Source organism: Pseudophryne corroboree, chromosome 8, assembly GCF_028390025.1.
Source record: "Pseudophryne corroboree isolate aPseCor3 chromosome 8, aPseCor3.hap2, whole genome shotgun sequence".
Lineage (NCBI taxonomy): Eukaryota > Metazoa > Chordata > Amphibia > Anura > Myobatrachidae > Pseudophryne > Pseudophryne corroboree.
In genome coordinates this window covers 386,230,525-386,243,845 of record NC_086451.1, presented here as the reverse complement: position 1 = coordinate 386,243,845, position 13,321 = coordinate 386,230,525, and the positions used below count along the sequence as shown (strand labels likewise).

General features: G+C 47.6%; 1 protein-coding gene across 1 annotated transcript in view; it reads left to right on the top strand.

The window, feature by feature from the left end:
* Positions 1-13,321, top strand: part of CCNP (cyclin P) — a 50,036-nt gene that overhangs the window by 20,096 nt on the left and 16,619 nt on the right. Inside the window, exon 6 of the mRNA XM_063935696.1 lies at positions 10,348-10,503. Coding sequence (XP_063791766.1) covers positions 10,348-10,503 — 156 coding nt within the window. The remainder of the gene's footprint in view (positions 1-10,347; positions 10,504-13,321) is intronic.

Here is a 13,321-nt window from a genome sequence, read left to right as displayed (position 1 = left end):
GGCTGTGTGACCGGTTCGTCTGTGTTCACTATAGGTTCCCAGAGCGACAGTGTGTACACTAGTAGCGTCTGGATCCACTCGGCGTTCACTAACGTATTGATCGATTCTGGAAGCGAGGTGAGTCTCCCTGTATCCCACTCTACTGAGTATGGGCTATACAGCACTAAATTTATATCTACTTGTTCAGTATGAATAGTTAAGTGCCTATTGCATATGAGTCTGTGTACATTTACTGTGGTTTTCTTTGCAATGCGTCTGAATACGTTAGATCTGTGTTAAACAGGATTCAGTAATATGTACTCCTACATACTTTAAAATGTATGTGTAGTTGATGATGTGCTCATGTGACTAATATATAACATGTGACCGACTGCTAGTGTGATCGCTGACTTTAATATATGTTTGTCAGTTGTTTCTTCTGATCCTCAATGCCGGTGCATGGGTAGGGTCAGATTGATATCACTTTAGAAGGTTAAAGTGCTTACAGTCACAAATTGTGTAGTACACTGTGAAACTGCTGATTAGTTATCATGTCTAAGAGCGGCAAAAGTGACGAAGGTACACTTACAGTAACACCAACACTCATATCATGTTTGTCTTGCAAAACTGTATTATCCTCTCAGGATCTGGTTCAGGATGGTTTATGTGCAAATTGTTTTGCTTTTCGGCAAAATACAAGGCAGATCCCTGTGCAACGTTAGGTACAGATGGATCCACCTTGGGCTATGTTTGCACAGACCTTGTCCAGTATAGCTGAACGGGTAATTCCTACAGCTTCTTTACCAGGAATGGGGTACACTATTAACCCATACATGCAGCTCCCTACCTACGGTATATAATTTCCCACAGCAGCTTCTCATATGAAACAAGCTGATAAACTGATGGTAAGTAAACCTTCACCTTCACAGGCTACACAAGATGATTCATCGGAAGATGAAAATTCAATTTACTCTACTTCGGCATACGAAGAGGAGGAAGAGGGTCTCGGCTCAGTGGATATAGCTGAATTAATTAGAGCTATGAAGGCCATTCTTTTCTTAGAGGATTCAGCAGAGCCTGTGTTAAAAACCAAGGCACCTGTATTTAAACGTCCCAAAACAGTTAAGACTGAGTTTTCAGGGTCAGACCAGCTGACGGAAATCATGGAAGAGGCTTGGGCTACACCCAATAAAAAATATAGAATTCCCCAAAAATGGGATTCCAATGATCCTTTTCCAGTAGGGGACTGTTTAAAAAGGGAGGTGGCTCATAAAGTAGATACGCATGTAATTCGATTACTGCAAAAATCTATATTGCCTTTACCGTCAACATTAAATGATGTCACGGGTAGGAGAGTGGATGGTTTTCTAAAAACCATATTTTCTCTGTCTGGGGCAGTCATTAGGCCAGCCATGGCTTCAGCCTGGATGGCAAAGGCAGTGGCTGCCTTGGCTGATGCACTGGAAGAGGATGGTTTCTCAGTTTCTACAGAACAAAAATCCTATATACAGTAGCTCATATTAAACAGGCTGCAGTATTCTTGGAAGAAGCGACAATAGATATGGGTACTATTGCTTCTAGGGCAGGCATGTCCAAACTGTGGCCCTCCAGCTGTTGTGAAACTACACATCCCTGCATGCCCTGACACAGCTTTAGCATTCTCTGACCGCAAAACTGTGTCAAGGCATGCTGGGATATGTAGTTTTACAACAGCTGGAGGGCCACAGTTTGGACATGCTTGTTCTAGGGCATCAGCCTCAACAATAGCTGCTCGCAGAGCACTTTGGTTACGTACGTGGAAAGCTGATTCAGAATCTAAAAAGGTTTTGGAATCTTTGCCTTTGCTGGAAATATTCTTTTTTTGGTAAAGAATTGACAGATATTCTGGAGTCAGAAGCAGACTCCAAGAAGGTCAAGTTTCCTTCCACATATAATCCTAAACCGAAGGGTCCAGTTTTTCGGCCCTTTCGGTCGCAAGGAAAAGCGAAGGGAAAAAGTGATCGTAAGCAGCCCCAATACAATAAGTTGGGTAAGTCAAAGAAGCATTGGGCTACCAGAGGGCCAGCTTCCAAATCAGAAGATAAGCCATCAGCCTGATGGTGCGGGACTCCAGGGTAGGGGGCTGGCTTCTTCAGTTTGCACAGATCTGGCAGCAGTCTACAACAGATGCCTGGGTGCAAGAAGCGGTATCTCTAGGTTATGTTTTCCCCTTCAAGAAGCATCCTCCTCGAAGGTTCTTCTGCACCAGCCCGTCTCGGGTGGAGGCGAAGAAAAGGGCCTTGCAAGAAGCAGTTCAGAAATTGCTTCAGTCAGCAGTAGTCATTCCAGTACCCCCTGCACAACGGGAACAGAGCTTTTACTCCAACCTGTTTTTGGTTCAGAAGCCAAATGGGTCCCATTCTCAATCTCAAAATGCTAAACAAATACATTTGGGTACCACGGTTTCACATGGAGTTGTTACGCTCCATAGTTTTGGCCTTGGAACCAGGGGATTATATGGTATCCATGGATATTCATGATGCATACCTACATGTTCCTATAGCACTGTCCCATCAGTGTTATCTCAGGTTTGCCATCCTCCAGCAGCATTTTCAGTTCCAGGCCCTACCCTTTGGGTTAGCAACAGCCCCCAGAGTTTTTACCAAGATCATGTTGGTTATGGCAGCTTATCTCCGCAAGCAGGGGATAAGAATTTTTCCATACCTCAACGACCTTTTAATCCTGGCACAATCACAGGAATTGCTCCTGTGCCATCTCCAACAGACAATAACATGTCTGCAGAGGCATGGGTGGCTCATAAATTGGGCAAAGTATTCTCTGGTTCCACTTCCGTCACAACGTATGACTCACTTGGGGGCTGTACTGGATTCAAGTATGCAGAAAGTATTTTTACCTCGGAACAAGATATCCAAGGTACAGTCAAGGTTTCAGGAGGAGTTACACAGTCGAACAGTATGAATTCACGCAGCAGTGCGAGTGATGGGTTTGATGGTGTCAACATTCGACATGGTAGAGTATCCGTAATTCCACTTGAGGCCTCTGCAGCATCTGATTCTGGCCAGATGGAATGGAGTACATCAGACAATAAAGAAACAGACGATGGTACTTCCACTAAAGGTGAGGAAGTCATTAGCCTGGTGGCTACAAACATCCCATCTAGACAAAGGGAGACCTTTTTGGATATCAGATTGGCACAGTCTTCAGGGCTGGGGAGCAGTGTCCAGAAAATTATGGTTCCAGGGACAATGGACCACAGAAGATAGTTGTCTGCCAATAAACCTGTTAGAACTTCGGGCCATATACATGGCACTGATTCAGGCAAAGGACACTCTTCAAGGAAAACCAGTCCAGATCCGCTCGAACAATGCAACGACAGTAGCATACCTCAACCATCAGGGAGGAACCCGCAGCCAAACAGCAATGAAGGAGGTAAGTCACATTCTAAAGTGGGCAGGACTCCATCTCCCAGCCTTGTCCGCAGTATTTGTTCCGGAAGTCCTAAACTGGGAAGCGGACTTTCTCAGTCGACACACCATTCAGGCAAGCGAATGGGCTCTACACCCAGAGGTCTTTCAGACTCTAGTAGACAAGTGGGGATTGCCAGAGATAGATCTCATGGCGTCCCGTCTGAACAACAAAGTGCCCGCATACAGGTCAAGAACAAAGGATCCCAAAGCGATCTTTGTGGACGCCTTGTCAGTGAAATGGGACTTTCATCTGGCGTATCTGTTTCCTCCGATCACCCTGTTGCCCAGGGTGGTGAGGAAAATAAAGCAAGCAAAGGGTGCCGTGATTCTAATAGCTCCGACTTGGCCCAGAAGGCATTGGTATACAGATCTGCAGAGAATGTCGATGGATGCTCCACTTCTGCTCCCTCAACGTCCAGATCTACTTATGCAGGGTCCTTGTTATCACAGACACTGGATCGGCTGTCTTTGAAACCTCTATCCTGAAGTCAAGAGGATTCTCACAACAGATAATTCAAACAATGCTCAGAGCAAGGAAACCCTCCTCAGCTCGTATTTATCACAGAATATGGCAGGCCTATATTCATTAGTGCAGTGAGAGAAGTATGGACCCGAAATCTTTCAGAGTTTCCAGGGTCTTGGCTTTCCTTCAGGCAGGAATGGATAAAGGTTTTAAGGTGGCTTCCTTGAGAGTTCAAGTATCAGCATTGATTGTATGGTTCCAAAAGAAAATTGCCAATTTACAGGATGTGCATACTTTTTTTCCAGGGAATGCTGCGCATTCATTCTCCTTTTGTTCCTCCTACAGCATCTTGGGACTTAAGTCTAGTCCTCAAAGCTCTGCAAGTTGCTCCGTTTGAACCACTTAATAAAGTGTATCTTAAATGGTTTACAGCTAGAAGAGTGTCAGATTTAGGAGCGCTGTCATGTCGTTCCCCTTTTCTGATTTTGTATCCAGATAAAGCAGTTCTTAGAACTAGGTATCTTCCTAAGGTGGTGTCTAAATTCCACCTTAATGAAGAAATTGTAGTCCCGGCTTTTCAGGTATTGGGACTATCTGCATGAGATGCGTCGCTGGACGTGGTCCGTGCATTAAGGATCTACGTGGATCGTACCAGTGCCATCAGAAAGACAGATTCTCTCTCTTCATTCTCTACGGATTTCACAAGAGAGGATGGCCTGCTACTAAACAGACGCTGGCAAGATGGCTTTGAATGACGATTTCAGAAGCATACTCTCAAGCTGATCTCCCTGTTCCGGCTAATGTCTCTGCTCACTCTACTCATAAGGTAGGTCCTTCATGGGCAGCACAACATGGTGCTTCAGCAGAACAGATATGTAAGGCAGCCACATGGTCTTCCATTAACACATTCATTAGACATTATGCCTTGGATACTTTTGCCTCTCATGACGCTAAATTCGGGCGTAAGGTTCTCCTGTCCAATCAGGAGCGTCCCCACCACTAAAATGCTTTGGGAAATCCCATTGTTATCCTGTGGATAACCTGTGGACCCTGCTGGAGAAATATACGTTATGGTAAGAACTTACTGTTGATTATGGTATTTCTCCTAAGTCCTAAGGTTCCACAGGGATCCCACCCTGACGCACCTGATTTGAGGATCCTTCTACTCACTAACCTCTTCCTTCTTGCACGGAAGGGTGTGCATGTGTGTTCTCGCCTGATTAGGGCTCTACATGATGCTCCTGCCTTGTGCTTTGGAATACAACTGATTTGCCTGAGCCAGTGGGCGTGTATATATGGACGGGCCCGTTGCATCCTGGGAGGCCTGAAAGCTTGTGATCGTTTGGTGCCAATCCACGCATCTAATGCTTCCCCAAAGAGAGCCTGACCTGTGTAGGGTAGGGTCTCCACACTTCTCCTGGATTCCGCGTCGGCAGACCACTGTCGCAGCCACAGTCCTCGACGAGCTGAGACAGACATGGAAGAAATCCCTGCAGCCATGGAACCCAGGTCTGTCATGGATTCTACCAGAAATCCTGCTAAATCCTGAATGTTACGCAAAAACAATTCAACAATCAGATTTATCCATAGTATCCAAATCTTCAAGTAACGTGCCTGACCACTTTACTATAGCTTTGGCAATCCAAGCACTGGCAATAGTGGGACGTAGTATAGCCCCTGAAGCCGTGTACATGGATTTGAGCGTATTATCAATTTTACGATCAGCCGGCTCTTTCAAGGCAGTGGATCCTGGAACAGGTAAAACCACCTTTTTTGAGAGTCTGGATACAGACGTGTCAACAATGGGCGGGTCTTCCCATTTTTTCCTATCCTCCACAGGGAAAGAAAATGCCACCAGGACCCTTTTAGAGATCTGGAATTTTTTCTCAGGGTTTTCCCAAGCTTTTTCAAAAATAGCATTTAATTCTTTTGACGCAAGGAAGTTTAGCGAGGCTTTCTTATTGTCAGTGAAGTAAGCCTCCTCAACCTGCTCAGGTGTTGTATCAGTAATATTCAACACATCCCTAATGGCCTCTATCATCAACTGCACCCCTTTTGCAAGAGATGCTGCCCCCCTCAACACATCCCCATCACTGTCCTCAGTGTCAGAATCGGTATCCGTGTCATCTGGCATAATCTGTGCAAGAGCACGTTTTTGGGAATATACAGTGGGGGGCCCTAAGGTAACAGAACTAGGCCAGACTTCCATAGAGCTCTGTAAAGCCTGAGTTGCAGACTAATTCTGTGCAACCCTAGTAGAAATCAGAGAAATCATAGATTTGATAGAGGATAACCACTCGGGCTCCCTTGCTAGTATCTGTGCTAAAACAGTGCAATCCTGATTACATGGAATGGGATCATCCTGAGAGGACATATCCTCTGCAGCATATGACACAGAGTCCCTGGACATAGCCTAATGGGGACCACACACACACACACACACACACACACACACACACACACACACACACACACACACTTTTACCCCTAAGAATGGCAAGAGAGAAACAGAGATTGGAGCCAACCCACACACAGCGCTTTTTAGTTGAAGGGAGACCCCCAACCAGCGCTGACTGTGCACCTTAATAGGTTATACAGCCTCCCCCCCCCCCCCCCCCCTCTTCTACAACCCCCTGGTGCCGTGAGAGATAGCTGGAGTTGTTCTGGAGGGACTTGCTCTTCACTGACAGCATTGTGCAGGCAGGAAAATGGCACTGAATGCTGCTGGGTCCGCTCTGAGGAGAAGCTCCGCCCCCAAAATGGCGCTGTCTTCCTGCTCTTCATAGGATTATACTGGCCTGAGTAATTATGCTGTCAGGGATCCCGGGACCCTGACAGGCTGTGTGACAAGTTTAGGGTGTAGGCGCTGCCTTAGGGCGCCCCTCACAGCGCCACACTATGTAACGCTGAGCCCGGAGCGCAGTTAGTACTGCGCTCCATACCCTGTTGCCATCTTCACACCGGCCCCCCGCGTACTAGGGGGGTCGGTGACTCACTCGCCACCAATCTTCTGGCTCTGTAAGGGGGTGGTGGCATGCTGCTGGGGTGAGTGATCCCCTGTGGCGGGGAACGATCGATCCCCTCAGGAGCTCACTGTCCTGTCAGCGGAGATAGTGGCTCAGACCCCGCAGGGCGGACACTACTCCCCCCCCCCCCTTAGTCCCACGAAGCAGGGAGGCTGTTGCCAGCAGCCTTTCTGTAAAATGATAAACTCTACAAAAAAATATATTTTTCTAAAGAAGCTCTGTAGAGCTCCCCTAGCTGTGACCAATTCCTCCGGGCACATTTTCTGGTAGGAGGGGCATAGAAGGAGGAGTCAGCCCACACTCTCAAACTCTTAAAGTGCCAATGGCTCCTGGTGGATCCGTCTATACCCCCATGGTACTAATGTGGACCCCAGCATCCTCTAGGACGTAAGAGAAACATAAACTTGAAGTAAGCAGACATAAACCTCGGTGATAGAATATAGAATTCTGGCAAATACACTCTAACAGTAACCTCTGTAAAATATGTTACCCATGCATGTGACGTTACCTGCAGCCGAAGGCAGTTCTCTTGGTGGGGGGTTGGATGTCATACCCTGCGTAGCTAAAGCTTACAACATAGTCTCATCTGTCCAACAGCAGCGTGTTTGAAATCACCAGCAGAATTATTTTTTTCCTCTGTCATTGCGAGCGGTACAATGAACTTGGGTCCTTTACATTTCTCAGGCTCTTTACTTTCATTCTACTTTTTCTTTTTCCAGGCATCGCTTAGCCCCACCCACAGTTGTGATGCCCCTCAGTGGTTCAAACCATTAATGGTTTTCTGTCGATTACATTGAGGGAAGGAAACAAAGTGTCAATGGACACCATTGATAGTGAACTCTTTAATGGCCACCCCTAGTGGGCAGGGCCGGAGCTTCCACTAGGCAGCTTTAGGCAGCTGCCTAGGGGCACCGGGACCTGAAGGGGCGGTCTGCTACAGCTGCATGAAAAAGGTATCTCCCTGGCACTCGTACCTACAGTAGCCGCGACTGCCAAGCTCCTGTACTGCAGCATCCACCTGGCACAGGCAGTAACTTTGACAGCTCCTGAAGTCTTTGCCGGGGGTGACATGCGATGCTGCTCTTCATTCCAGGCTCTTTCACAGGGTAGTCTTCTGTATGCCGGCGGTCGGGCTCCCGGCGCTCAGTATACCGGCGCCGGGAGCCCGACAGCCGGCATACCGACACTTATTTTCCCTCGTGGGGGTCCACGACCCCCATATAGGGAGAATAAAATAGTGTGGCGCGCGTAGCGCACCACGGTGCCCGTAGCGTGGCGAGCGCAGCGAGCCCGCAAGGGGTTCATTTGCGCTCGCCACACTGTCGGTAAGCCGGCGGTCGGCCTCCCGGCGCCGGTATGCTGGTCGCCGGGAGCCCGACCGCCGGCCAGCCGTAGTGAACCCCTTTCACAGACTACTCAGTCCCAACTCCTCATCGCAGCCTGCAGGTAAGGTGGCTGCACAGTGCACTCTCTGCATTTAATAAGAAAAGAGGGGGAGAGCAGCAGTCGGGGGGGGCGGAGATCAGCAGCTGACATGCACACAGATGGTGGAGGGGATAGAACAGAAGACATTTAAAAGAATGGGGTTGGGGGGGCAGCAGGAGACCACACAGACTGGAGAGATGGGGAGTAGAGAGCAGCCATACAACAGACGGGGTGGGGGAGAGCAGCAGTATGCCTTTCTCCTGAAGATCAGGTAGGGGGAAGGGGCAGTAGGCAGAAGTTTTGCCTAGGGTGCCGAGAAACCTTGCACCGGCCCTGCTAGTGGGGGCTACGCTACCTGTCGCAGCCACCCCATAGAAGACCAAGGGTGATTAAGGAGGCTTTCCTTTGGATGGCAGCTGGCCTTTAACGGTGGCTTACTCTTAGCACCTTGCCTCTGGTGAAGTTTCCTAGAAGCCTCGCTTCCAAGTCTGTGCTGGTTTAAATATGGTATGTGTAGCTTTATTGATTTGCACAAAAGGAGCATTCACCAAGCCTTGTTTCCATCTGTGTATGGAATATGTCTATTTCCAGTCGTAATGTCGACCTGCTTGGCATATCTGCATTGCCCACCTTGTCATTCATCTTGTCAACACTAATCAAATGTCAACCTAATTAAAATGGCAACAAAACGTTTCCGGTGGTCCAGTTGTGACTTACCTGGTACGATGGTTCCAGCCATCAGCAAGGCAGTAGAGGGCCTGGCTGGGCCCAGGTACTTTTTCAGGGGGTGTGACCTAATCACAGGAGGCGTGGCCATGCACCCTTAGAAAAAAAAATAGTACTTTCAGCACCTCCTTGGCCACACTGCAGCTCAGCACATAGCAGCTTGTGGCAGAGGAGAAGAGCTGCAGCTGCTGCCGGCGGCTAAGAAGGGGGGGTTTGACCTGGGGCCACTCCATCAGGCCTGGGCCCGGGTTATATAGCCCCCCCCCCCCCTCGGCGTCACTGGTGGTAGTGTCCCTGTCCCTCCCCTAGTGCCTATCCCTAACCACCTCCCCTCCATAATGCCAAACCATAACCTCCCCTCCCGTAGACTAAACTTCTTCCTAGTGCCTAACTCTCACCTCCTATCCTGCAACCTAACCTTCTGCTGCTGCAGCCTAACTCTCCGGTGCCTGCAGAATGTCAACATTTCACATGTCGACACTGTGAGCTTGTCAACATTCTGCAGATGCCGACACTGTATACAGAAGCAAAAAAATTATTTGATGCATTTTAAAGAGCAGCAGGTGTGGAAGGACCATTTAGTTGTCTTGTGTTTGGGACACATACACACATTTTTGCACTTGGGCCCCTCACTACTTTGCCACTGCTGTAGTCAGTCGGGGTATAGAGGCTGAGGATCTTTTAATCCGTGCAAGTAAATTTTAAAGTCCTCAAGTATTGTATACCTCAGTTTCTGCATTGTCCTTCACAGGACTCAGAGTAAAGTCTATACCAGGAGTACAAAAATGCTATTCGGTTATTTTCTTCTGGCGGTTTTAAACTCTCTGACATCTGGCAAATGATGGAGAGTCCTGGCTGACTTAAGGTGCCTTTTGACTAAAATCTAAGCATATTTTTGTACTTTTCATCGCTTGTTCCCCAGCCGAATTAAGTTGGGATAGAAATAAATCTGTAGCCAATCAGATCATACAATTGTTCACAGCAGCAGAGGATTTCAGGAGATGAGTGTGGTATTGTTGTGGGTAGGCAGTGACTTGTCTGCTTATGAGTGTGTAAATGAAGGCAAAGCTGTATACAATGTGGGAGCGGGCGTGGATCAAGCAAGGAGCCATAATCTGGAAGAGTTGCGCAGAGTATGAATTAGAGGCTCCTCTCAAAGTTTAAACAAACTGTTATAAAGGATTTCCAGGTTAGGGAATTACTGATCAATAAGTCTCAGCAGACCTCTCCATGTGACTCTTCTCATTGTGTCTTGGGCCAGGAATATCTGGGCTTGCAGGAGGAGACCCTTTATCTTGCTGTCTACCTAATGAATTCCTACATGAAGGCTCACAGTATCCGCACATACCTGCTTCAGCTCCTCGCTGCCAGCTGCCTCTTCATCGCCTGCAAGATGGAGGAAACTCTTATCCCTGAGGTCAGACAATGTAGGAATGCTGATCTGTTCATCCAATGCAGAAAATATGTAGAGGAATAATAATAGTGCTGTTTCTGAGCTTTATACAAGGTTGGGGCAAAAAATAAGGTAGCAAGACCTCTCATTGCCTAAATGTATTCAACTTGTACACACAGTATACATATAATCAGTAGTATGGCCCTGGTACAGATTATTTTTCCATATAGTCCTCATACTTGTCTAAGCATTTGTTCCAGTGGTACACCAAGGCATCTATCCCGGCATAGAAGAGATCAGTGTGAAGCCAGGACATGACAGCTTGCTGAACTTCCCCGTAAATTGCGAATTGCCTTCCACACAGGTGCTTCTTCAATGGTCCAAAGAGATGGCAATTACTCGGTGCCAAGTTAGGGCTGTAGGGAGGATGGTCCATGTGCTCATTTTGAACATCTGTCCTGCTGTTATCAAAGTCAGTGCACCAATCCTGTTTCCATGACCTGAAGTTATCACCGTACACCTTGACAAGTTGGTGATGAATCTCAGCAGCTGATGTACCTTTAGATGCAGAAGTCTGACCACACTATGCACCTCCATGTGTGACCACGAGCCATCTTACAGCTGATGTAGGGACAGTATGGTCTGCTTGCTCTGGCTTGGTAGGAAATTAGAATACAACAGAATATCACACACATGAGTGGTCTTGTTACCTTAGTGAACCACCTTTGTACATAGATCTAATCTGGCCCTGATTAAGGCTTGTGGAGGCTCCATGGCAACCAAGTTATGGGGGACCCTACTAATAAAATTGTTAAAATGATATATTGGTGGTGATATTAAAAAGTATAATGTACAAATACACCTAGCACTACATATGTGTTAATCAGGCTGTAATGCTCTAGTTAACATTATGTCACACGGTGACCCCAGTTCACATTATGCATTGACAATGTCCCCATTTGTTGCGGCCTGCACTCCCGCAGGTCAGATAGAGGTGGTGTAGCTATATTTTGGGCCCCCTGGGTAACCGCCCTGACTGCTCTATTGTTAATCCAACAATGAATGTAATACAATAACTATTGAGTATTGTACCAGATTTTGGACAAAGTATGTAATGTACCCACGTTCCACATTGTGGTTCTTTGTTATATCCCAGTTAATTTATTTACATTTTTATGTCGGTGTTCTAGATAAGTAATTAAATGCAGTTACCATAGCACTTACCTCCTACCGCTTTGGTCAAACATGAGCAACATTTAGGCAGCAACTGATACTAGAGAACAGTCTACATAATCCAAATTGCCATTCAGGGTGTGATACGGGATCCTGGTGGTCAGAATATCAACACCAGCATCCCAACTGTGAGAATCAGTGCTTCGTAAAGAACGTAAGCCTAACCCTAACCTCCCTGATACTTATGTTCGGGATGTTGGCTATTGGGATTCCGGCATCTGTATTCTGACTCGTGTCGGCATTCCGGCACCATTCTTCTGTCTGCCGGTATCCTCAGCATGCTAACCACCCCCAGCACTGCCTGCAGATGATACTCCTTGAAACCTACAGTACACTTTGAGAGGGTGTGATGCATGTTCCCTGCGGTCACATGACCCATCCCGAACATTATAATGCCGACTGTTTTGTTGGTTTTATCCTGACCTCCCCGCTCCCCTACCATAACCATCTCTTGGTGGCGGATAGGGCTAAATCTAGGGGACTGGCTGCTATGGCTAAACTGGGGGGTAAGGGGGTGGCTACAAGTAACCACCCCCTAACCCCCCTATCATGCCAAGCCCTAAAACCCACCTCGATACTTTCTGGTGGGATGTCGGCTGTTAGGGGTTCTGGCACCATTCTTGTGACCGGTGTCAAGATTCTGGGGTCGGTCACCTGACCGCTGGCATCCCGTCCCCTTTTAGATACCGGAGAATGTGGGATCAGGCTGCAGTGTGTCTGACCATTTGGCTCACAGAGGGTGGTAATGGAAAGCTCATCCCTCATATAGACTACCACAAGGATAACAAATATTGTTAATTATTAGAGCTGCAGCTAGATTCTTGTGGGTTTTGCATTCTTTATAAAGCCCTCCCACGGTGATTCCAGTGCCATTTGACTCCAGTCATGCTGCTGTGGCTGTGCTGTGTCCACTGGCGTATTTATCATGGGTGCAGTGTTTGCGGTGCACAAGGGCCCTGGGGTCAAGGGGGGCCCACACAGCACACCCTGCACCCATTATTTTTAATACCCTCCAGAGTCCCACGGCGCAGCGAAAGCACTGCAGAAATCACTGGGAAAAATTTAGCAGCGCCATTTTCCTGGAGATCTGTGCACGCACTGTGTAGACTCTGGGACAGTGCTAAGTGCTGTGGGCTAGAGAGGAAGGGGCCCAGATGGAGCCTGCACACGGGCCTCCCCTTTGTGATGTTAGTGTATTAGAATGCTTAATATTTGTAGACACTCCCTTACTAACATGTGTAAGCCTGAATCTTCAGTGATGGTCCCTGGGACCAGGGGGATGCTGGGAAGTGGGTGGTCCAGTGCGCAGTGTGTCTGGAGTTGGTGATGGAATAAACAGCACAGCAGTGAACTTGCATGTCTCTGTGTCCTGATGGCTGGATTTACAAACATACAAACAAAACATGGTGTCAGAAGAAGTTTAACTTGGACTGCTAGTGCTCTCAGAGTGTGAAAGAATCCTGCAGAAGTCTGTAAGGCTGAGATACTCGGTGTCTGCAAAGCCTGCCGTGTGCTCCTCTCTTCAGTGAGTAACCATGGATAAACTAGCTCCTCCAACCAGCATGCTGATGTCTGGTAACTTGTCTGAAAACTGGAAAAGATTTAAGCA